Raw genomic sequence first — 22693 nt, 5'->3', positions numbered from 1 at the left:
ACAAGTGCACCAAACCGTTTCCCCCAGCCTCTCACCTCAAAAACTGAGTAAGCAGACTCAGAATAAAGCCCAAGGGCTATTCATTTCTCTTCCATCCAGCAGATAGTATAAAGCTGCACATTCCTTTCCCAGACTCTTCCGTTACCTCCCAGTACAATGTACGGCCCCTGAGTATGAAATAAAGGACAGGGGGGGCTCTCATGTGTAGTAATTCACAAAATAATTTTAATGTAATAACAGAACACTTACATTAAGGCTAAGAACAGCAGATGACAACGAATGATTCGAACTTCCGGTCTCGGCCGCGACCGGAAGTAATACGTGTAACACCACAGCTCCTATCCCTGACGCGTTGCGTCACTCCCTCGTGACTTTCTCAAAGGGTTAACTCATAACCCTCATAACCCTTTGAGAAAGTCACGAGGGAGTGACGCAACGCGTCAGGGAAAGGAGCTGTGGTGTTACACGTATTACTTCCGGTCGCGGCCGAGACCGGAAGTTCGAATCATTCGTTGTCATCTGCTGTTCTTAGCCTTAATGTAAGTGTTCTGTTATTACATTAAAATTCTTTTGTGAATTACTACACATGAGAGCCCCCCCTGTCCTTTATTTCATACTCTGCGGGCCGTACATTGTACTGGGAGGTAACGGAAGAGTCTGGGAAAGGAATGTGCAGCTTTATACTATCTGCTGGATGGAAGAGAAATGAATAGCCGTTGGGCTTTATTCTGAGTCTGCTTACTCAGTTTTTGAGGTGAGAGGCTGGGGGAAACGGTTTGGTGCACTTGTTTGGCACTGAAGTTGGCTGCTGGAATATCACTGGCTTGAAAATCACGTTTTTTTGCATGGACTTGATTGTACACTCACGAAATAATTTCATGGACTTTTAAATAAGTCGGCACGTTACATTGTTTATTTTATTTATGTGCACTTTTTATTTTTAATTTATAGTCACGTCCTACCCCTTTTTTTGATTATTTATTTATTCATGTTGTTATAATGGGTTTATACATGCAATAATTTGAGTGTTTTCTATATTTACTGTGTTTTACATACACTGTGTGAGGTGGATTCACTTATTTCACTGGATATTTATTTAGTGTCGCTTTTTATATATTATAGTATAGTTTGCTGGCAGCGCCGCATTTATTATTTACACTTATTTTCTATGTAGTACTGAGATTACTATTTATTGCTTGGCTGCTTCCACTTTTCTAGTATACTTGGTAATTCTTTTACACATATATTTAATCAGTTTATTTAGATTTGTTAGCACATACCCCCTTTTTTATTTTGAGTGAGGTGAAGCGCACTAGCACTTTCCACTATATATTTTCGGGAGCAGTGATTTTAATAATGCTTAAAGTGAACCAATAAAAGTGTAATATTCCTTTAAATTTTGTACCGTGGGGTGTCTATAGTATGCCTGTAAATTGGCGCATGTTTCCCATGTTTAGAACAGTCCGAGTGCAAAATGACATTTCTAAAGGAAAAAAAGTAATATCGCTAGTGCCAGCTATAATTGTTGGTCCAGCAATACACATAAAAGTTCATTGATAAAAACTGCATGGCATTTCCCCACAGGGGAACCCTGCGCCAACATTTTTAGAAAAATGGTGTGGGGTCCTCCTAAAAATCCATACCAGACCCTTACCCGAGCACGCAACCTGGCAGGCCACAGAAAAACAGGGGGGACGAGAGGGCAGCCCCCCTTCTGAACTGTACCAGGCCACATGCCCTTAACATTGGGAGGGTGCTTTGGGGTAGCGGCCACCCCAAAGCACCTTGTCCCCATGTTGATGGGGAGAAGGGCCTCATCCCCACAACCCTTGCCCGGTGGTTGTGAGGGTCTGCGGGCGGGGGGCTTTTCGGAATCTGGAAGCCCCCTTTAACAATGAGACCCCCAGATTCGGCCCCCCATGTGAAATGGTAATGGGGTACAAATGTACCCCTACCATTCCACAAAAAAAGTGTCTAAAAGGTTAAAAAAGACAAGAGATGTTTTTTGACAAGTCCTTTATTAATTTCTTCTTCTTCTTTCCCCCCTTCTTCTTCCATCTTCTTTCTTTTAGACCTCCGATCCCTCCATAAAGAGTACCTGTCACCACCTATTACTGTCACAAGGGATGTTTACATTCCTTGTGACAGCAATAAAAGTGATCAAATTTTTTTTTTTAAAACAATTTATTCAAATAAATAAAAAATTTTTTTTTAAAGCGCCCGCCGTCCCCGCGAGCTCGCGAAGCAAAGAAAATGCATACGGAAGTCGCGCCCGCATATGTAAACGGTGTTCAAATCACACATGTGAGGTATCGCCGCGATCATCAGAGCGAGAGCAATAATTCTAGCACTAGACCTCCTCTGTAACGCTAACCTGGTAACCGTAAAAAAAAAACTAAATCGTCGCCTATTGAGATTTTTAGGTACCGTACTTTGTGGTCAATCCACAAGTGCGTGCAATTATAAAGTGTGACATGTTTGGTATCTATTTACTCGACGTAACATTATCTTTCACATTATGCAAAAAAATTGGGCTAATTTTACTGTTTCATTTTTTTAAATTCATGAAAGTGTCCCTTTTCCCAAAAAGTTGCGTTTAAAACACCGCTGCGCAAATACCGTGTGACATAGAATATTGCAACAATCGTCGTTTTATTCTCTAGAGTCTCTGCTAAAAATATATATATAATGTTTTGGGGTTCCAAGTAATTTTCTAGCAAAAAATATGGATTTTACCTTGTAAACACCAAATTCCAAAAATAGGCTTAGTCCTGAAAGGGTTAAAATCACTGCTCCCGAAAAAATGTCAGTTTTTAAAACTTTTTTTTGCATTGATACATGTCTCCTGGGGCAGGATCTGATTCCCCAAACACTTTTTATGACAATAACTTGCATATAAGCCTTTAAAATTAGCACTTTTGATTTCTCCCATAGACTTTTAAAGGGTGTTCTGTGGCAGGACTCAGGGGAGAGGTGTTGCTTCCCAGGTCAGTCCACAGCTCATTTGCAAGCTCCACAGTCGGTCGGGAACATCCAGACTATTAGACGGGGATCCCTGGTGTATTTCAAGGCGCACCTGCATTGACGGTGTGAAGTGTTTCAGTGTGAGGTGACCAGAACGTTCGTTTGGGCCTGACCGCAGGATTTGGTGAGAGGGCAATTTCCCATCTGCAGGGAACAAGGACAGTGCACGCAGAGTTGTTTCACATTGCCCATCCGGCTTTACGAACACTGTATGCAGACATCATTGCTCTTAGTCACCTTGCTGCCACTTGTAGTGCCACAGGACACAAGGAATTTTGGGAACAGAGACACGGTATACAGACACCATTGTCCTTTCACCTTGCTGGGGAAGATCTTCCATTCTTTACTTGATAATCTGGGCCAGTTGTACTGTTTGGTCCTGCTATTCAGGAGTTTAAGTGCACCAACGAAAGTGGCTAGCTGAAGACCCAAGGCCTCATTCTTCTTCAAAAGGACTGAAGTTATTGGTGCCATACGGGCACGCACACACATGTGGCTCTGTATATGTAGTGGGTGCGCAGGATACTTTGTGAACTGATTTAATGAATGTTGATTTGGGCTGCAGCCAGAACTACATGCCTCAGTGCTGGACATTCAATGCAAACAGGAGACTGCTGCCTAAGTAAAAGTAAAATATGGAAGAAATACTGCAGCGGTAGAAGTGGGTACACATTTTTAGTGCTAACTCATTTTTTTCTGTGCAAATGGGCTAAAAAATGTTTGGCCATGCTTCAGAACTGCACACAGTGAGACATTTTGCCAAATATACAGAAACATGTTGGGTTCATATAAACTTCAACAAATAGGTTAGGAGACAAGCTGTAACAACATGCAGTTTTTTTAGTTAATTTGCGGAATTGCTCATTTAAAAAAAAAATGAAAACTCCTACAATGTGAGAGCATAGGGTAATTCTCACTTTTATTTGTAACAAGTGAGATCTACATGAAGTCACTTTATCATTTGTCTTCTCTTATACTTGTGGTTTCTTTACTGTCTCTAACATTTGAATATTTTACTTATTTTAAGTTATTTTTCATATTTGCTCTTGTTAGATATACTACAACAATGGAGAGCATGACGGAGAAAGAAGGAGTGGTACAATTAGAACATACTGTAAGTACATTTATGACAAATGATTTATATAAAACATACTACTGATCCTAATGTGGTTAGTATGAACTTGCAGGTCTATTACAACTTAATTACATTTTTTTTATAATAACATTTATTTAGGAGAATATTTTTATCATGCAGGGACTGTAACATTTCCCATTCATTGTAGGTAAATATTCCTGGCAAATATGCTTAGTATTCAGTAAACCATTCAACACCAGTAAATGTTTAGTGAATAATACATTCACTGCTTTACAAATGTGCATTGTATTATAGGCTGAGAAAAGTCTATATTTTTTTTTTTCATTTGCTTCAGGTTTAGGATGACAAAAACTCTAAAAAGTATGGCGCTTACGCATCACATTCCATAATTTAAAGTGCAATATCACAAACAAAACGTGGCAACAACATTAAGCAATTCAAAATAAATGTAAAGTAGTAAGTAATAAAATAGCAGTAAAAGGATATATACAATTATTTTTTTTTTTTGAATAGTCCTTCAATTTGCACAGCCCAGCACCAAAGATGTAATAAAATATAATACCAGCTCTTCAATAACAGCATACAATTGTTACAATTACAATTAAAATGGTTACAATTGAAATATCCTCAGTAAAAACATTATTTGACCTGGGACATATGTAAATTTACATACATGAACTCATTATCCAATGGGAAGCAGCCGGGCCTTTAAATATTAATCAGAAACAGTGGACTGATCACTTCCTGAAGACGCCATGGTTGGTAAAATGTACGTCGAGGTATTGGACCCGCCACTTATGGTGAACACATGGTGTCACATCCGGTACGAAAGTGAGGCTTGGAATACATGCCAAACCCGAGAGGCAGTGTGTGGATCACTATGATACAAAGCGGTATATACTGGTGCCAGCATTGGGCACTGTAACATCTGAGTTGGCAATCTCTACTTTTTATACATGTTGGAATTTCATTAAATATTATACTATGAGTACTCCCTTTGGTATCCTTTGTTTTATGTGAGGAACTGAACAACTTAGATTGATAAAATAAAGGGGCTTTTGAAGTAACTAACCAGGCATTGGATAACCTAAGCGCTGTTTGACCTTCTGTAAAAGGGGAGGGGGTCATGGAATTTTGGTGAGCGTGCAAATTAGCTATTCTCTGGGCACAAGTGGTGAAAATATAACAATTGTATGATGTTATTGAAGAACTGGCTTTATATTTTATCACTTCTTTTGTGCTGGGCTGTGCACATTGAAGGACTTTTCAAAAAACATTTTTTAAATATCTTTTTTTTCTGCTATTTTATTACTTACTACTTTACATTTATTTTGAATTGCTTAATGTTGTTGCCACATTGTTTGTGATATTGCACCTTAAATTATGGATTGTGACGTGTAAGAGCCACACTTTTTAAAGTTTTTGTTTTATCAGCTTTAGTACAGTGGTGGCTGGTGAAGTTTTAGGATGAGGGGCGCCAGGCCCCGCCCTTCCTTTATGACCCCTCCCACTTCACATAAGCCCCACCCCTTATATAATCCACCCACTCTATCCTCTGTATTGAACTTGCTTCCACGTATATTGTCAGGAGTATACAGCTCAGAATTATAGGACAGAGTATACAACTCAGCATCACGGATACTGTACAGTATATAGATCAGCACCACAGGTAGTATATAGATCATCACCACAGATAGTATACAGATCAGCACCACAGATAGTATACAGATCAGCACCACAGATAGTATATAGATCCTGACCACAGATAGTATACAGAACAGCACCGCATATAGTATACAGATCAGCACCGCAGATAGTATATAGATCAGCACCACAGATAGTATATAGATCAGCACCACAGATAGTATATAGCAGCCAGCACCACAGATAGTATATAGATCAGCACCAAAGATAGTATATAGATCAGCGCCACATATAATATAGATCAGCACCACTAATAGTATATAGCAGCCAGCACCACAGATAGTATAGAGATCAGCACCACAGATAGTATATAGATCAGCACCATAGATAGTATATAGATCAGCACCATAGATAATATATAGCAGCCAGCACCACAGATAGTATTACTGTACGGTATGTAGATTAGCACCGCAGATAGTATATAGATCAGCACCACAGATAGTATACAGAACAGCACCGCAGATAGTATACCGATCAGCGCCACAGATAGTATACAGAACAGCACCGCAGATAGTATACCGATCAGCGCCACAGATAGTATATAGATCAGCGCCACAGATAGTATATAGCAGCCAGCACCACAGATAGCATATAGCAGCCAGCACCACAGATAGTATATAGCAGCCAGCACCACAGATAGCATATAGCAGCCAGCACCACAGATAGTATATAGCAGCCAGCACCACAGATAGCATATAGCAGCCAGCACCACAGATATTATATAGCAGCCAGCACCACAGATAGCATATAGCAGCCAGCACCACAGATATTATATAGCAGCCAGCACCACAGATAGTATATAGCAGCCAGCACCACAGATAGCATATAGCAGCCAGCACCACAGATAGCATATAGCAGCCAGCACCACAGATAGTATATAGCAGCCAGCACCACAGATAGTATATAGCAGCCAGCACCACAGATATTATATAGCAGCCAGCACCACAGATATTATATAGCAGCCAGCACCACAGATATTATATAGCAGCCAGCACCACAGATATGATATAATAGCCAGCACCACAAATAGATCAGCACCACAGATAGTATATAGATCAGCACCATAGATAATATATAGCAGCCAGCACCACAGATAGTATATAGATCAGCACATCAGATAGTATATAGCAGCCAGCACCACAGATAGTATATAGCAGCCAGCACCACAGGTAGTATATAGCAGCCAGCTTTTCAGAGGAGTAGCAGTATTTTATAGTAAGTAGTAAGAGACTCTGAGCATCAGAGGAGAGGGACATATGCATTTGTCAAGTTATGACAGTGGACTCACCAATTTTGCCATCTCTTATGTCCTCCAATTGAAGTTTTGGCCTGCTGCAGCTTTACACACCCACCTATCTGGCACCATGCTGTGTGTGTACATCAGGGGGTGGGGCTGCTAGTGTGGGCACAGCAGGGCTTGGTCACTACAAGGGGTCTTCAATATCCTGGGGGCTGTGCTGTTCACTCTGAATCCTGCTATATCCAAAATCTCACTCACAGGAGTGAGATATTGAGTGTAGTGATGGGAAGTCCGGATCTTTAAAGTGAATCGGTTCATTTCGAACTGCTCACTGAAATGAACCGATTCAATGAATCGATTCTTCGGTTCTTCGGTTCACTTGGACTACATTCACGAGCACATATGTATTTCAGTGTGATGCAAAAAAAAAATCACACTTACTACACCTTTAGGCGCCATGCACACTGAAGCTCAAAAAAGCTTTTTCTGGACGCCAGATTGCTGGCAGAAAACGCTGGTTGAAAAACTTGCTTTTAACAGCGTTTTGTACTAGTGTTTATGAGCGTTTATGAGCGTTTATTAGCGTTAGCGTTTATGGGCGTTTTCAATAAAAATACACAGAGGACACTCCAAAAATCCCACAGTACATTCCAAACTCCCACAATGCATTGAAAAAATAGAATGCCGAACACTAATTAACGCGCGTTTATGAGCGTTTATAAGCGTTTATGAGCGTCTATCAGCGTTTGACGTTTTTTGGCGGTGAAAAACGGCACTTTGAACGCGAATTTCTGGTGTTCAGAAAAAAGTCCATAAACTCCACTGCTCATTAAAGCTGAAAAACGTCCATGTGTGCATGGACACATAGGCTAACATAGAGTGGAGTTTATGGGCTTTTAAAAAAAACGCCCAAACTCCAATAAACTGCAGTTTATGAGCTCCAGTGTGCATGGAGCCTTAGTGCCTTCTATGTGGAAGAGTGGTAATGCTTGCAACATGTGTCAAATCCATTGCATGCAGTTGTACCACATGACAAAGACACTGGGGTTGATTAACTAAACCTGGAGGGTGCAAAATCTTGTACAGCTCTGCATAGAAACCAATCAGCTCCAGTTTTTTTTTTGCCAAAGCTTAATTGGACAAGCTAAATTTAGAAGCTGATTGGCTACCATGCACAGCTGCTCCCGTTTTAGTAAATCAAGCCCAAAATGTGAAAGGAACCTAATAAAACAGTAGAACGCTTGCGTTAAAGAAATGCATTGCTTTAAAGCCATGGTTCTCAACCCTGTCCTCAAGTACCCCCTACAAGCCATGTTTGCAGGTTTTCCTTTATCTTTCACAAGTGCTTTAAATCAGAGTCAATGGCTTGGTATTTTGGAAAGCTATTTTATCTAATGCCGCGTACACACGGGCGGACTGTATGGCCTACTTAGTCCGCCGAAACACATTTCAGCGGACAGTCCGCTCGTGTGTGGGCTTCAGCGGACTTTTTCAGCGTGCAGTCCGGCGGACTAAGTATTTCGGAATTTCCGTAATACTGTCCGTCGTACTCGCATTTCGGCGGACAATCCGCCCGTGTGTATGCCAGTCCGCCGTACTTTTGAAATGAGCGGACTTTTCCCGCCCGGAGAAAAGTCCGCTCATTTCGAGCGGGTCTCCAGGTAGGCGGGGCCCGCGAAGGAGACGTCGCTGGCCCCGCCGCCTGGTATGGACTTAAAGGGGAACCCCAACGCTGAAAAAAATCGGCGTGGGGGTCCCCCCAAGTCCACAACAGACCCTTGTCCGAGCACGCTACCCGGCCGGCCAGGAAAGGGGGGCGAGCGAGCGCCCCCCCTCCTGAGCCGTACCAGGCCGCATGCCCTCAAGATAGCGGAGGAGTCCGGCGAGAAGACCCCCGAAGACAGAAGACCCCCGGAGCTGTGCAATAAAGTATTTTATCTCGTGTGTTGTGTTTTTTTTTGTACTTTTATTTTACAGGTGAATGGGTAGGGGTACATTGTACCCCATACTCATTCACATAGGGTGGGGGGCCGGTATCCGGGGGCCCCCTTATTAAAGGGGGGTCCCGGATTCCGATAAGCCCCCCGCCCGCAGACCCCGACAACCAACGGCCAGGGTTGTCGGGAAGAGGTCCTTGTCCTCATCAACATGGGGACAAGGTGCTTTGGGGTGGGGGGGCCGCGTGGCCCCCCTTCCTCAAGGCACCCCCCCATGTTGAGGGCACGTGGCCTGGTACGGTTTAGGAGGGGGGGCGCTGGCTCGCCCCCCTTTCCTGGCCGGCCGGGTAGCGTGCTCGGACAAGGGTCTGTTGTGGACTTGGGGGGACTCCCACGCCAATTTTTTTCGGCGTTGGGGTTCCCCTTTAAGTCCATTCCAGGCGGCGGGGTCAGCGACGTCTCCTTCGCGGGCCCCGCCTACCTGGAGACGCGCTCGAAATGAGCGGACTTTCCTCCGCGTGTGGGGGCGAGTCTGTTCATTTCAAAAGTAGGGCGGATAGTATGGCGGACTTAGTACGCCGTATTAGTCCACTCAAAAAGTGGTGTGTGTGGTCAAGTCCGTTCATTCGAAAGTATGACGGACTGTCCGTCGGATTGTATGACGGACTAAGTATGCCATACAGTCCGCCCGTGTGTACGCGGCTTAAGAGAAATTCCCAAAACATGGCCTGTTGGGGGTACTTGATGACAGGGTTGACAACCACTGCTTTAGAGGACAGGCTCAGTTCTATTTTCTTCAATAGGTCCAAAAAATAATTTATTCTACTGTATGCTATGTGTTTTTATTGTGCAGATAATGACAAGGCCCTTATTGGATTCCTGGCATTTTTAATTACAATCACATCTCTGGCCCTAATCTTTGTCCTGATTAAAATCTACAAGCTGCAAAAGAAATCATCAAGGTAATGTATAGTATTATTTTGTCATCCTCAATCCACACATAATGTTCTTTTTATTATGTTAAATCTAAACCACCTATAGCCCTATTTATTGGAAGAAACCAAAGGAAACCAACGGAACTCTAGTATGCATAAAAAGATATGCACATTTCCATGGACATGCTGTTTATATGTACAGCAATATTATACATTTGTTGTACCTACTTAGATATGTAGTCCTTAGTATTTAAACTAATTCCCCCAGCAAAGCCAAGAATAAGAATAATTACCTGTTTTCATATAAGCCACTGGGAACATAAAGTAAGAGAGTCACGTAAAATGTTGGCATCCCGTCATTTCTAGAATGTGTTTTTCTTGTTGATGCTGCCGATCTTAATTATTGTACAAAAGCCCAGTATAGTGACTGAAGCTACTGAAGCAAGGGATGCCATGTTTCATATGTTGTTATGTTACTCAGAGCTGTGTGCAGAAACAAAGGAACTGTTAAGAGCCAAGTAAACCACCCCAAAACAAAGTTTGGCCACACAAAGAGGGTTGTTGTATTTGTAGAATTGCAGAAAAAAAGGACCTTTTTAATATAAATGCTCCTTCCTTGAGTTCTTTTTTACACCAACCTATATTCAGATTCTTTTTGGGAGAAGCACAAGGTTGGCGTAAAACCAGTAACTTTGGCAGTGTAAAGGTGTAGAATGCCCTCATATAAATGGTAGTTTACAAGATGTCTAGAAATCGCACTATAGAAAGGAATACCAAATGACGCTCTATTTTGATGAGTACGTTGGAAGTGAGACTGTTTTTGAAAACTTTGATTTCAGTGATTATTTTATATTTTACAGCTATTTCAGTTTGTTTGTTTCTATTAATTGACATTGGTCTGAAAACTTCTGTTTATTTCAGCAACAATGAAAACTGCATCCTTTTAAACAACACAGGTAACCATGAATTTGTAATTGTAAAAGATATACTAAACAGACATTTTATCAAGATGAAATTGACTGTAGGAATGTTGTAAACTGTCCAATGATAAGACTAAATGTCAGAATGCAAAAGGCAAAATCACTGAAAATGGGAACGCAGTCTGATGACCTTCATAACAAATCCTATTTTTACCACGCAGACCTGGAAACTAAGGCCAATTGGAAAATGTGAGGTCCTGCAGTATCATGTGATAGGACAGATACCGTATTTACTGGCGTATAAGACGACCCCCTACTTTTCGATTTAAAACTTTGGTTTTGTGCTGTACTCACTGTATAAGGCGACCCCCTTGTGCGGTAATACCGTTTGTTCAGAAACAAAGTTGGCGCCGGGTAATATGCTGTCTCACAGTATACATACAGTTTACCGCCCTGAGCCAATCACGACGAGCTATGCATTCTATTATTGAATACAATGCCTGCTCGGATTGGCGGAGGCTGTAACATCATCAGCCCGCGCCTCTGACTCTCACAGCCAATCCGAGCAGGCTACTGTATGTAGCCTTCTCGGATTGGCAGAGGTTGTTACTCCAATCTGAGCAGGTGCTGTATTCATTAATAGAATACATCGCTCGCCGGGATTGGCTCAGCGGTATATACTGTATGTATACAGTATTACCGCAATCTCCGGAGGGCTTAACATCCAGCGGCGGCTGGCACATGATAACCCCAGCTTTGTATCTGGTGTATAAGACGACCCCCGCTTTTTGCCCATTTTTTTTTTACTGTAAAAGGTCGTCTTATACGCCGGAAAATACGGGTACTTTATCTTCTACTCTGACATGAAACTGACAAAGTGATTATTGTGTAGATTATTTGCCTTATGACAAAGTGCTATAATTATACCTAAGAACCCATTCAAAATCACCAATACTGATGTGTTGTTGTTACTGTTTCTTTAAAGCTAAAGTTTAATTTACTTACAAAGTTTAATTTACTTACACAGTTTAATTTACTTATGTTTACTCCCTTACCTACTTATACGTGGTGTGGTAATCAATGTCATCAATGTGTCTCTGTGCTTCTCATCATGGCACCCTGCCTCAGTACTACTCTCAAAAGCCCTCAGTTCTGATACAAGCAATGAATTGGCTCTTGATACCTTTATGGGTGGGTTTCAGTCTGGAGGAATGGGCATCCTAGGCAGATTGCACACATGTAATGCTGGGACTTCATGATAGAAAGAAAATGTAGCCAATGAATGAGCAAGTGAGAGACAGTAGGGCTGGGGAGGAAAGTGCTAGGTGATGCTGGAAATTCTCAAGCCAGAAAAGGAGGCAGGTTTTATTTGACTTGCTTCAGCTTCTAATGCTCATTATGAGTAGCTTACAGTGTGCGGTTAAATTAGAGTAAGCAATTTCAGTACAAGTTAGGACAGGGGCTCAAAAATATGGCCTGTGGGCCATATCCAGCCCGCTAACAATTTTTTACTCGCTGCAGCGACCTTCTCTGCTCAAGTTTTGTCGGGTTGTGGGATTTGCGCTGTATGCTCAACCCATAATAGTATGCAGGGTGTTGTTGGTTGCTAGGACCGCCAATGTACTTGTAACCAATGAAGTACTTCAGTGCAGACCTACTGCACCCCAAGGCTTCTGCCCCCTGTTAACAGTGTCTTGTACTGCTGTAATTTTGCATACATGCTTGTATAACAGCGGAACGAAAGCCGGGAGGTACAACAGGTCCGCACTAAAGCCAGTCTAATCAGCACTAAAGGCACACTGTACAGTAGTAAAGGACACTGATGTAATGGGGAAATGTAAATCGGACACAAATCCGTGGGTAGATATATTGGGATACAAATTTGCAGTGGTGGGATGGAGGAGCTCTGATAGTGACAGAAATATGCAGAGGGGCTCTGAGGCTCTGATAAGGACACAAATGTGTGTGTCGGGGGGGCTCCGATGGCAACACAAATTTTTATCTGATGGGGATACAAATGTGCAGGGAAGGGGGAGGGGGCTCTGTTGGGTACACAAATGAGTGTGTGGAGGCTTGGTTGGGGACACAAATGTGCTTGGGTGGGTGATCTGATGGGAATACAAATGTGCAGGAGGGGTACTGATGGGGACATAAATGTGTATGGGAGGGTTCTGATGGGCACATAATTGTGCAGGGGGCTCTGATGGGGACACAAATGGGCAGAAGGGGGCACTGATGTGCAGGGAGACAGAAAAGCACAGGGGCTCAAATGTACGGGGAGACTCTGATGAGGACACAGAAGTTTAGCCTTGGTGCATGAGGCCCTGGTGTTAAGGTGTGGGTGGAAATTACAGATGCATCAGCCAACCCTGCTACCAGTAGCTTGTCAGATTTCATTCTATTCCACTGCTGTGGATTCATTTATATATAAACACATTTTTTGGTCTGAAAATATGTGTAAAATATGTGATATGAAACGTTTGGAGACCCCTGGGTTAGGAAACTGTTCACCTTTGCAAAACTGGAGGAAGTAGTGTAGTTCAATTTTAATAATCACTAGGGAAAGAAATCATTAATATAAATAATACTTTTTCAAAACATATCAACTAGTTTACAAAAAAATAATCTTTACATAAGAAACAATCACATATTAATGACTGTATTCCATTATGTAAATATTTTTTTTTAAAATACTGGAGACAGGTTGTACTTTGTACAGATGAAAGTTCTAGAAATATCCAGGAATATTCACTTCTAAATTCTTTGTCTTGTAAAGATGAAGAGAAGCTACTGCTGGTCATTGAGCCTATTCCAGTGGAGCAACTTCTTGACACGTACAAGAGGAAAAATGCGGATGAGGGACGGCTGTTCCTTGATGAATTTCAGGTAGGCTTCTCATAGCAGGTATTTGCATGCAAAACTCAAAGATAGACTGTTTGGCATGGACACATTTGGAGTGCTTATGCAATAACCTAAATGTATGTGGCACAAAAGATGGAAATGTTTTATTTAATATTTGTTCAGTTATTTGGTCATTGATGCTATATTACAGTGGTCAGTGGTTGCTGGTGCTCAAAGTTTTTTGGGGGGTGCAAACAAACTGAAAAATACCAAACCCCCCATCAATTGCAGCCTCACTGTGCCCATCAACTGCAGCCTCACTGTGCCCATCAAATGCAGCCATTGTGCCTATCAACCGCAGCCATTGTGCTCATCAAATGCAGCCACTGTGCCCATCATATGCAGCCACTTGTGCCCATCATATGCGGCCACTGTGCCCATCAAATGCAGTCACTCGTGCCCATCAAATGCAGTCACTCGTGCCTATCAAATGCAGTCACTCATGCCCATAATATGCAGCCATCTGTGCCCATCATATGCAGCCACTGTGCCCAGTATATGCAGCCACTGTGCCCAGAATATGCAGCCACTTGTGCCCATCAAATGCAGCCACTTGAGCCCATCATATGCAGCCACTGTGCCCATCATATGCAGCCACTTGTGCCTATCATTTTCAGCCACTGTGCCCACGGACCCTCCCCCCACTTGTCGGGGCTCGCAATTCTGGCAGCACCCTCCATCCCACAAGTGCAGCTCTGGCAGTGCACTCAACCACCCGGCGTGGCTCTGGCAGTGCATCCAATCCCCTCGCGTGGCTCTGGCAAACGCCCCTGACACTTACCAGGCAGCAGCTCCTCTCCAGCACGTGTCTCTCCTCCTATCCTCTTTCTAATAGGGTAGCCTGGTGCTTTGGCCAATCAGGAAACAGGTCTGACACCCTGCCTCCTGATTGGTGGGGAGGAAGGTTAGTGTGAAAATAGTGAAAATTAATTCGCTATCGTCACACAATTGGGTGGAATCGGGGCTCACTCTCTGTGCCCCAAGCCCAACCTATTTTGAAGCCTATCAGAGCCTCTGGCTCTAATCAGGTGCTTCAAAAAATACCACCCTGCCATAGGAATCCATGCATCCATGTATTGAAAGTGGCTGAGCGCATGGATGGGGGGGGCGGCGCCTGTGTAACCCACAGTGCATGGGCCACCGCTGACAGTGGTTATGGATATGCACTGAACAGATGTACAAATTAGATGTAAAAAGAGTCTTAAGAGGGACTGTTTATTGCAAAAATCTAATTACTTAGCCAAACAGAGCCAATTAGATTGGTTTCTGATAAACTGGCTGAATTTAGAGCAGTGGATGATTTTGTTGACACCTTACTGCCCAAAATCCTTCAATTAAAAAAAAAAAGGGCCTGGCATATTATTCTCAGCTGAACAGTGACTGCAGCCAATCAGCTGTTGGGCAGCACCCACTATATTCTGACAGCCGGCTCTGCTGGCGGAGTGAGTTGTCAGCAGGAGGAGTCCACTGCTCCACTCCCCAACTCTCCTGACTAATAAATGCAGGCTCTCCAGCAGTCTACTGGTCTGTATTACACACATAACAATTGGAAGGAAGGAAGTGAGACACTCTCCATTATAAAAACTATAACAAAGATTTGATGATGTAGTGCAGTGACAGATTCTTCTAATGCATTTTCACTCAATGAAAAGTTTAATCATGGAGAGTCTCAGAATGAGACTCGTCCACCTGCGCTGTTTATTGTGGATAGAGGAATCTGGTAGCAGGCTGAAAAATATATATATATTAGAGTATGGCCATTTACATAGGCAAACAGCAAAGAGCAGATGGAATATGTTCATATTTTTCATCTAGAGCTAATATTTTAGTCATTCCACTAATGCATGTGTGTCTTTATTGCTTGTTTTGTGTCACAGGATTCATGTACCGAGGTTACTCCTCTGAAGAGAAACTCTGGGATTGATTTACTAAAGGAGTAGCGTATGTTCACTTTGCATAGTGAATTTTGCTTTTCATTGGAATTTTCCCTTAGGTTAGTGAATGTGGTGAAGAGAATTCCCAAATGCATGCAAAAATATATAAAAAAAGCTTGCTTGCACATGATTGGATGATTTAAGTTAGCAAAGCTACACTGCGTTCACTAAGTTAAGGTAAATTTTCCTGGTAAATTCACTTTGTTGTATTCACAGCTTATACTCTTTTAGTAATACCAACCTTTCTGTGTCTGGTGCTGTTGCCTTTCTCTGTCCTGATGACATTAACATTGGATCTATGCAGACACCTTCTGGCAGGAGATCACTCTGACCAAGAGTGCCATCATGGACTCATTGCCAGGTGTTGGAACAAGCACTGCACTAGGCATGGGCCAAATAATTGGGCAGTCCTTTGTATCTCAATTGATTGTTCAGCTTAAGTTTGGCTTGTTATACTTTGTTGCAACCTGATAAGGGTCAGATAGTCTTAATACATAATTCCTTTGAATTAACTATGTAGAAATATGAAAAATAGCATAAAAATAACTAAGACATATGGATGGGGCAGGACTTGCGGTGGGGCCCCCTGGGCTTGAGTCACTTTTGGGCCCTACCTTCTACACATTACTGTATTTATCGGTGTATAACACACGCCAGGGTATAACATGCACCCCAAGTTTAGGATGGAATTTTAAGGAAAAAAAACTTTTAGGAGGGAAGTTTAAGGAAAAAACTTACATTTAAATGCCCATCAATGCAGCCTTATCAGTGTCCATCTGCAGCCTTGCCCATCCATCTGCAGCCTTGTCCAATGTCATTTGCAGCCTTGTCAGTGTAGCCTTGTCATTTGCAGCCTCGCCCCAGTGTCATTTGCAGCCTTGTCATTGCACTGCAAATGACAATGGCACTTTGAAGTTTAAAAATGGTGCCACCAAGATACAGTGTCCTGTGTATCTCGGTGGCTCTCGGGTCCTTTCGGCGGTGTAACGACATATTCGGTGACCCATCGCAGTTTGCTACGGAAGTGACGTTCCGTCACCACCATCTTGGTACACCCCGCACACATCCACAGTAAGGATACACTAAGAAGGGGTAAAGCGGACATGTAGTGAAATACAGGACTTAAACTCCGTCTGACTACTTAGATCTTGAATTTTAACAGCAGCGGCAACCCTGCTTATCTCACAGGTTTGCTAATCTGACAGAAATTCACTGCTTTTAAAATTCAACATCTAAGTAGTCAGACAGAGTTGTAAATACTGTATTTCACTATATACTAACTTTAATGTTATAAATATGTCTAAAATGCAAAACTCCGGTGGGTGTAACAACATATCCGCTTTACCCCTTCTTAGTGTGTCCTTACTGTGGACGAGTGTGGAGTGTAGCAAGATGGTGGTGACGGAATGTCACTTCCGTAGAAAACTGCGATGGGTTGCCGAATATGTCGTTACAGCGACTCCCGGGTCCTCTCGCAGTCCCGAGTGGAGCCAAGAGTAGCCGAGTGTACTTGGCTCGGCTCACAGTCAAGCCATGTCCCTGTGTTATGTCCATCATAGGGCGGGACTAGGCGTGACTGTGAGCAGAGCCGAGCCAAGTACACTCGATGATGTATCTCGGCGGGGCCCTCTATTGAGCGGGGCCCATGGGCTTGAGCCCAGTCAAGCCCAATGGTAAGTCTGGCCCTGCATATGGGGCAATATACTGTAGTAATAATGTAAAAAGAAATAGGCACTTGTTAGAGAAGAGCTATATTAGACAAATAAAGATAGAATCTGATTGTATTCTATGACTGTTCAAACTTATTCCTGTCTTAAATGTTTTTTATGAATCTGCTGCAGTGATCTTTACTTTGGCCTTTGCAATATTTACAAGGCCCTTTTAATTATAATTAAATTATATAGTGTGTTTCAAAAAGAATGACCTGATTTCAATATATTATATATATTATATTTAATAATGAAAATGTGTACAGTTACATATCAAATTACAAACTATGTCCTCAAGTTGTGTGTGTATATATATATATATATATATATATATACACAGGCGGTCCCGGGGTTACAAAGTGTAGCTCCAGCCAAAAAAAAAAACATTTTTAATCTTTTTGGATAGCATAGGGAAGGGTTAACACCCCTGTAACATTTATTTTGCTGTCTGTGCCCCTGTTCAGAAGATTTCACCTCACTTTCTGTCCCAATGACAATTGGATTTTGAAAATGTTGGGTTGTTGTGGAAACAAGCCTTGGTGATAAAGCATCAGTGGAGACACATTTTTCCCCATGATAACACTTACAGGAGTGAATTTCCCTTCCTAGGGGTAGATTTTCTCTCACTTCCTGTTATTATTATTATTATTCAGGATTTATATAGCGCCAGCAATTTACGCAGCGCTTTACAATATAAAAGGGAGACAATACAGTTACAATACAGTTAAATACAAGAGGATTAAGAGGGCCCTGCTCAGAAGAGCTTACAATCTAAAAGGTTGGGGCAGGTGGTACAGAAGGTTATAACTGTCGGGAATGAGTTGATGGAAGTGGTAGGAGATTAGTTTGAGACGTGATAGGCTTCCCTGAATAGATGAGTTTTCAGGGATCGCCTGAAGGTAGCAAGAGTAGGGGATATTTAAAAATCAAATAAATGGTGTTGCGCTACCTGAAAAGGTTAAGCTAAACTATACTAAACTAAAAATAAAGTGCCTTATGATTATATAAATAATACCAGTGTTACTAAGTGACACACTCCCAAGAGCGATGTCTCCTTCTATTAGGTGATATTTCCTCCTTTTAGATATATATAATAAAAAACGTCCAATCTTATACAATTAGGTATTATACACGATAAATATAAAACGAATCCAAATATGTGAAGTGTATCCAACAGATTAACCCGTGAACAATCAATGAAATAAAGTGTCCAATCTGTTACAAGTAGTAAAACAATAAAGTGTCATGTGCCTTAAATATTCAAGTGAATATCTCCAAAATAATAGACTCATAAAATTCTTCTTATATTAAAACGTGCAACACACAATGCATGCTTAAACAAAAGAACTAAATAATAAAGTCTTTAGAGAAATTAAATGGAATAAAGTGACCAGTGGCTATTTTTCAGTGCTCCTCTTAGTAAGAAGAATTAAATGGTAAAGTCTTTATGTGAGCTGAAATGGGTAAAGCGACCAGTGGCTTATTCAGTGCTTCTCAAAAAACAGGTGCCAGCAAATTTGAAGTTTAAAAATGGTGCCATCAAGATACAGTGTCCTGTGTATCTCGGCGGCTCTCGGGTCCTTTCGGCGGTGTAACAACATATTCGGTGACCCATCGCAGTTTGCTACGGAAGTGACGTTCCGTCACCACCATCTTGGTACACCACGCCCACCATTTGGCTCCAGAAAGAAGAAGAGAAAGCCCAGAATTAAGCAAGCAAAGAAGACCTTTGTGGATAATATTGAGGCTTAAGATCCATGTGGAAACGATTTGAGGTGAAAAAATCCAGCCGAGGGGGCCAGTACTCACCTGCCAGGAATTAGGTCACAACCCCTGGACCTTGCCGTTTGGTTGTTTTGCTGTTTACCTTACAGCAGAAAGGTAAGGGGCCACTCTACCTGGTGTGCCGTGAACACTGGAGATATAAGAATTAAAGACACGGTTGCTGGCACCTGTTTTTTGAGAAGCACTGAATAAGCCACTGGTCACTTTACCCATTTCAGCTCACATAAAGACTTTACCATTTTATTCTTCTTACTAAGAGGAGCACTGAAAAATAGCCACTGGTCACTTTATTGCATTTAATTTCTCTAAAGACTTTATTATTTAGTTCTTTTGTTTAAGCATGCATTGTGTGTTGCACGTTTTAATATAAGAAGAATTTTATGAGTCTATTATTTTGGAGATATTCACTTGAATATTTAAGGCACATGACACTTTATTGTTTTACTACTTGTAACAGATTGGACACTTTATTTCATTGATTGTTCACGGGTTAATCTGTTGGATACACTTCACATATTTGGATTAGTTTTATATTTATCGTGTATAATACCTAATTGTATAAGATTGGAAGTTTTTTATTATATATTTCTAAAAGGAGGAAATATCACCTAATAAAAGGAGACAACGCTCTTGGGAGTGTGTCACTTAGTAACACTGGTATTATTTATATAATCATAAGGCACTTTATTTTTAGTTTAGTATAGTTTAGCTTAACCTTTTCAGGTAGCGCAACACCATTTATTTGATTTTTAAATACACTATCTGGGGGTTAGGGTTTATACCCCTGCCGGTGGTTTGCTGCAACCTATCCTTATTAATAGCTTAGGCCTTTGGTGATAGCGCGGGGATACCCTAATTTACTATAAGAGTAGGGGATAGCCAGACCGGTGGAGGTAGCGAGTTCCAGAGGATTGGAGAGACTCTGGAGAAATCCTGGAGACGAGTGTGGGAGGAGGAGATGAGAGAGCTTGAGAGTAGGAGATCTTGAGAAGAACGGAGGGGATGGTTTGGGTGATATTTGGAGACAAGATTGGTGATGTAGTTCGGGACACAGTTGTGAATGGCTTTGTATGTGGTGGTTAGTATTTTGAATTTAATTTGCTGGGTGATTGGGAGCCAGTGTAGGGATTGGAGGAGAGGGTTGGCAGACACTGAGCGGTTGGTAAGGTGGATAAGTCTGGCAGCAGCATTCATGATAGACTGAAGAGGAGATAGCCTATGGAGAGGCAGGCCAATGAGAAGGGAGTTGAAATAGTCAAGGCGAGAGATAATAAGGGAGTGAATGAGGAGCTTGGTAGTTTCATTTGTTAAAAAGGGGCGAATTTTAGAGATGTTACGGAGGTGAAATCTACAAACTTTTGACAATGATTGGACTTGGGGCTGAAATGACAAGTCAGAGTCTAGGGTTACACATAGTACCCTGGCTTGAGGGGAGGGCCTGATGGTTGCATTGTTGATTTTGATGGAAAAGTCATGGAGGGGGGCATGTGCAGGGGGAATTATTAATAGCTCAGTTTTAGAGAGGTTTAGTTTAAGGAAATGGTGTGACATCCATGCTGATATGTCAGTTAGCAGGTTAGTAATGCGAGAGGACACTGAAGGAGTGAGGTGAGGAGTAGACAGATAGATTTGGGTGTCATCGGCGTATAAGTGGTATTGGAAGCCATGGGCGGTTATCAAGTGACCAAGGGAGGAGGTATATATAGAGAAGAGAGGGGGTCCAAGAACAGAGCCTTGGGGGGACCCCCACAGAAAGAGGCAATGGAGAGGAGGATACAGAGTTGTAGGTGACACTGAAGGAGCGCTGTGATAGATAGGCAGAGAACCAGGAAAGTGCAGAATCTCAGAGGCCAAGGGAATGTAGTTTATTGAGAAGGAGCGGGTGGTCAACAGTATCAAAGGCAGCAGAGAGGTCAAGTAGTAGGAGTATGGAGTACTGGCTGTTGGTTTTAGCAGTTAGTAGATCGTTAGTGAGTTTTAGTAAGGCAGTTTCCGTGGAGTGCTGAGAGCGAAAGCCAGACTGTAATGGGTCAAGAAGGTTATTTTCACTGAGGTAGGAGCTAAGGCGGTTGTAGACTAAGCGTTCCAGAAGTTTAGAGGTGAATGGAAGCAATGAGATAGGTCTTAAGTTGTTCAGGTTGGTGGGGTCCAGTGAGGGTTTTTTAAGTATGGGGGTGATCTGCGCATGTTTTAGAGGGGAGGGGAAGGTGCCACTTGAGAGGGAGAGATTGAAGATGTGAGTGAGGGAGCATAGGATAGAATTAGAGGGTGACCTTAATAGTTGTGAGGGGACAGGGTCCAAGGGACAATTGGTTAGGTGAGCATCTGAGAAAAGTTTTGCAACTTCTTCAGTAGTAGCCAATTCAAAAGAGGAGAGTGTTGAATGTGCTATTAGGCCATGTTGGGTATGTTGGGTGGGGAAGATGTACGCACAGTGGAGGTGTCCTCGCGAACTGCATCAATCTTGTCTTTGAAGTTATTGGCAATCTCTTGGGCAGTGAGTGAGTTGGTGGGTAGAGGGGGTGGGGGACGAAGCAGAGAGTTAAAAGTTGAGAAGAGCCGACGGGGATTGGATGACAAAGTATTAATAAGAGATACAAAGTAGGCTTGTTTGGCAGCATGGAGGCAGGAGTTGTATTTTAGAAGGGCAGATTTATATATGGTGAAGTCTTGGAGGCATTTGGTTTTATGCCACAGCCGTTCAAGAGCACGGCAACGTCTCTTGAGATTAGTGTTTTCAGTTTGCCAGGGTGGTAATGGTCGGGGCCTGATTCTGCGTGTGGTTAGAGGAGCAAGTGCATCTAGTGATGAAGAGAGTGAACTGTTGTAGACAGAGATGGCAAGGTCAGGACAGGGGAGAGATTATATCATATACATGGTCAGTAGTGGAATAGAGAAGAGAAGGCTTAAGATGGCGAAGATTTCTACAAGTGATAGTTTGCTGCTTGGAAGGATGGGTGGTTGGAGACAAAGATACAGTGAAACTAATGAGGTTGTGATCAGAGAGAGGAAAGGGGGTGTATGTGAGGTTGCCAGGGTTGCAGAGATGGGAGAATACAAGGTCAAGGGTATTACCATTAGAGTGAGTGGAAGTATGTGTCCATTGGGTTAGGTCAAAAGATGAGGTTAAGTCAAGAAGTTTAGCTGTAGTTGGGTTGTTAACGTTGATAGGAATGTTAAAGTCACCAAGAATGATGGTGGGTATTTCAGAGGAGAGAAAGTAGGGTAGCCAGGCAGCAAAGTCATCAAGAAAGCGCGACACCGGTCCAGGAGGCCGATAAATTGCTGCAATCCTCAGAGAAATAGGAGAAAACAGGCGAATACAGTGCATCTCGAAAGAAGAGAGGGAAAGAGAGGGAGGAATGGGAAGGACTTGGAAGGTGTATTGTGGGGATAGAAGGAATCCAACTCCACCTCCTTTCTGTCCATTGGGTCTGGGGGAGTGAGTCCAATGGAGACCACCATGGCAGAGGGCAGCAGGAGAAGCTGAGTCCAAATTTTGAAGCCA

At 42.4% G+C, this 22693-nt stretch overlaps 1 protein-coding gene across 7 annotated transcripts in view; it reads left to right on the top strand.

Moving 5' to 3' along the window:
* Positions 1 to 22693, top strand: part of PTPRC (protein tyrosine phosphatase receptor type C) — a 272629-nt gene that overhangs the window by 159250 nt on the left and 90686 nt on the right. For all 7 annotated transcript variants that reach the window (XM_077452733.1, XM_077452732.1, XM_077452739.1 and 4 more), the window contains 4 exons: positions 4078 to 4138; positions 9855 to 9963; positions 10858 to 10892; positions 13633 to 13742. In XM_077452733.1, the coding sequence (XP_077308859.1) occupies positions 4078 to 4138; positions 9855 to 9963; positions 10858 to 10892; positions 13633 to 13742 (315 nt within the window). The remainder of the gene's footprint in view (positions 1 to 4077; positions 4139 to 9854; positions 9964 to 10857; positions 10893 to 13632; positions 13743 to 22693) is intronic.

The sequence above is a fragment of the Lithobates pipiens genome, unplaced genomic scaffold, assembly GCF_037356315.1.
Source record: "Lithobates pipiens isolate NorthernLeopardFrog02 unplaced genomic scaffold, aLitPip1_a1.2 Scaffold_23, whole genome shotgun sequence".
Lineage (NCBI taxonomy): Eukaryota > Metazoa > Chordata > Amphibia > Anura > Ranidae > Lithobates > Lithobates pipiens.
This window is presented reverse-complemented; position numbering and strand designations above follow the sequence as displayed.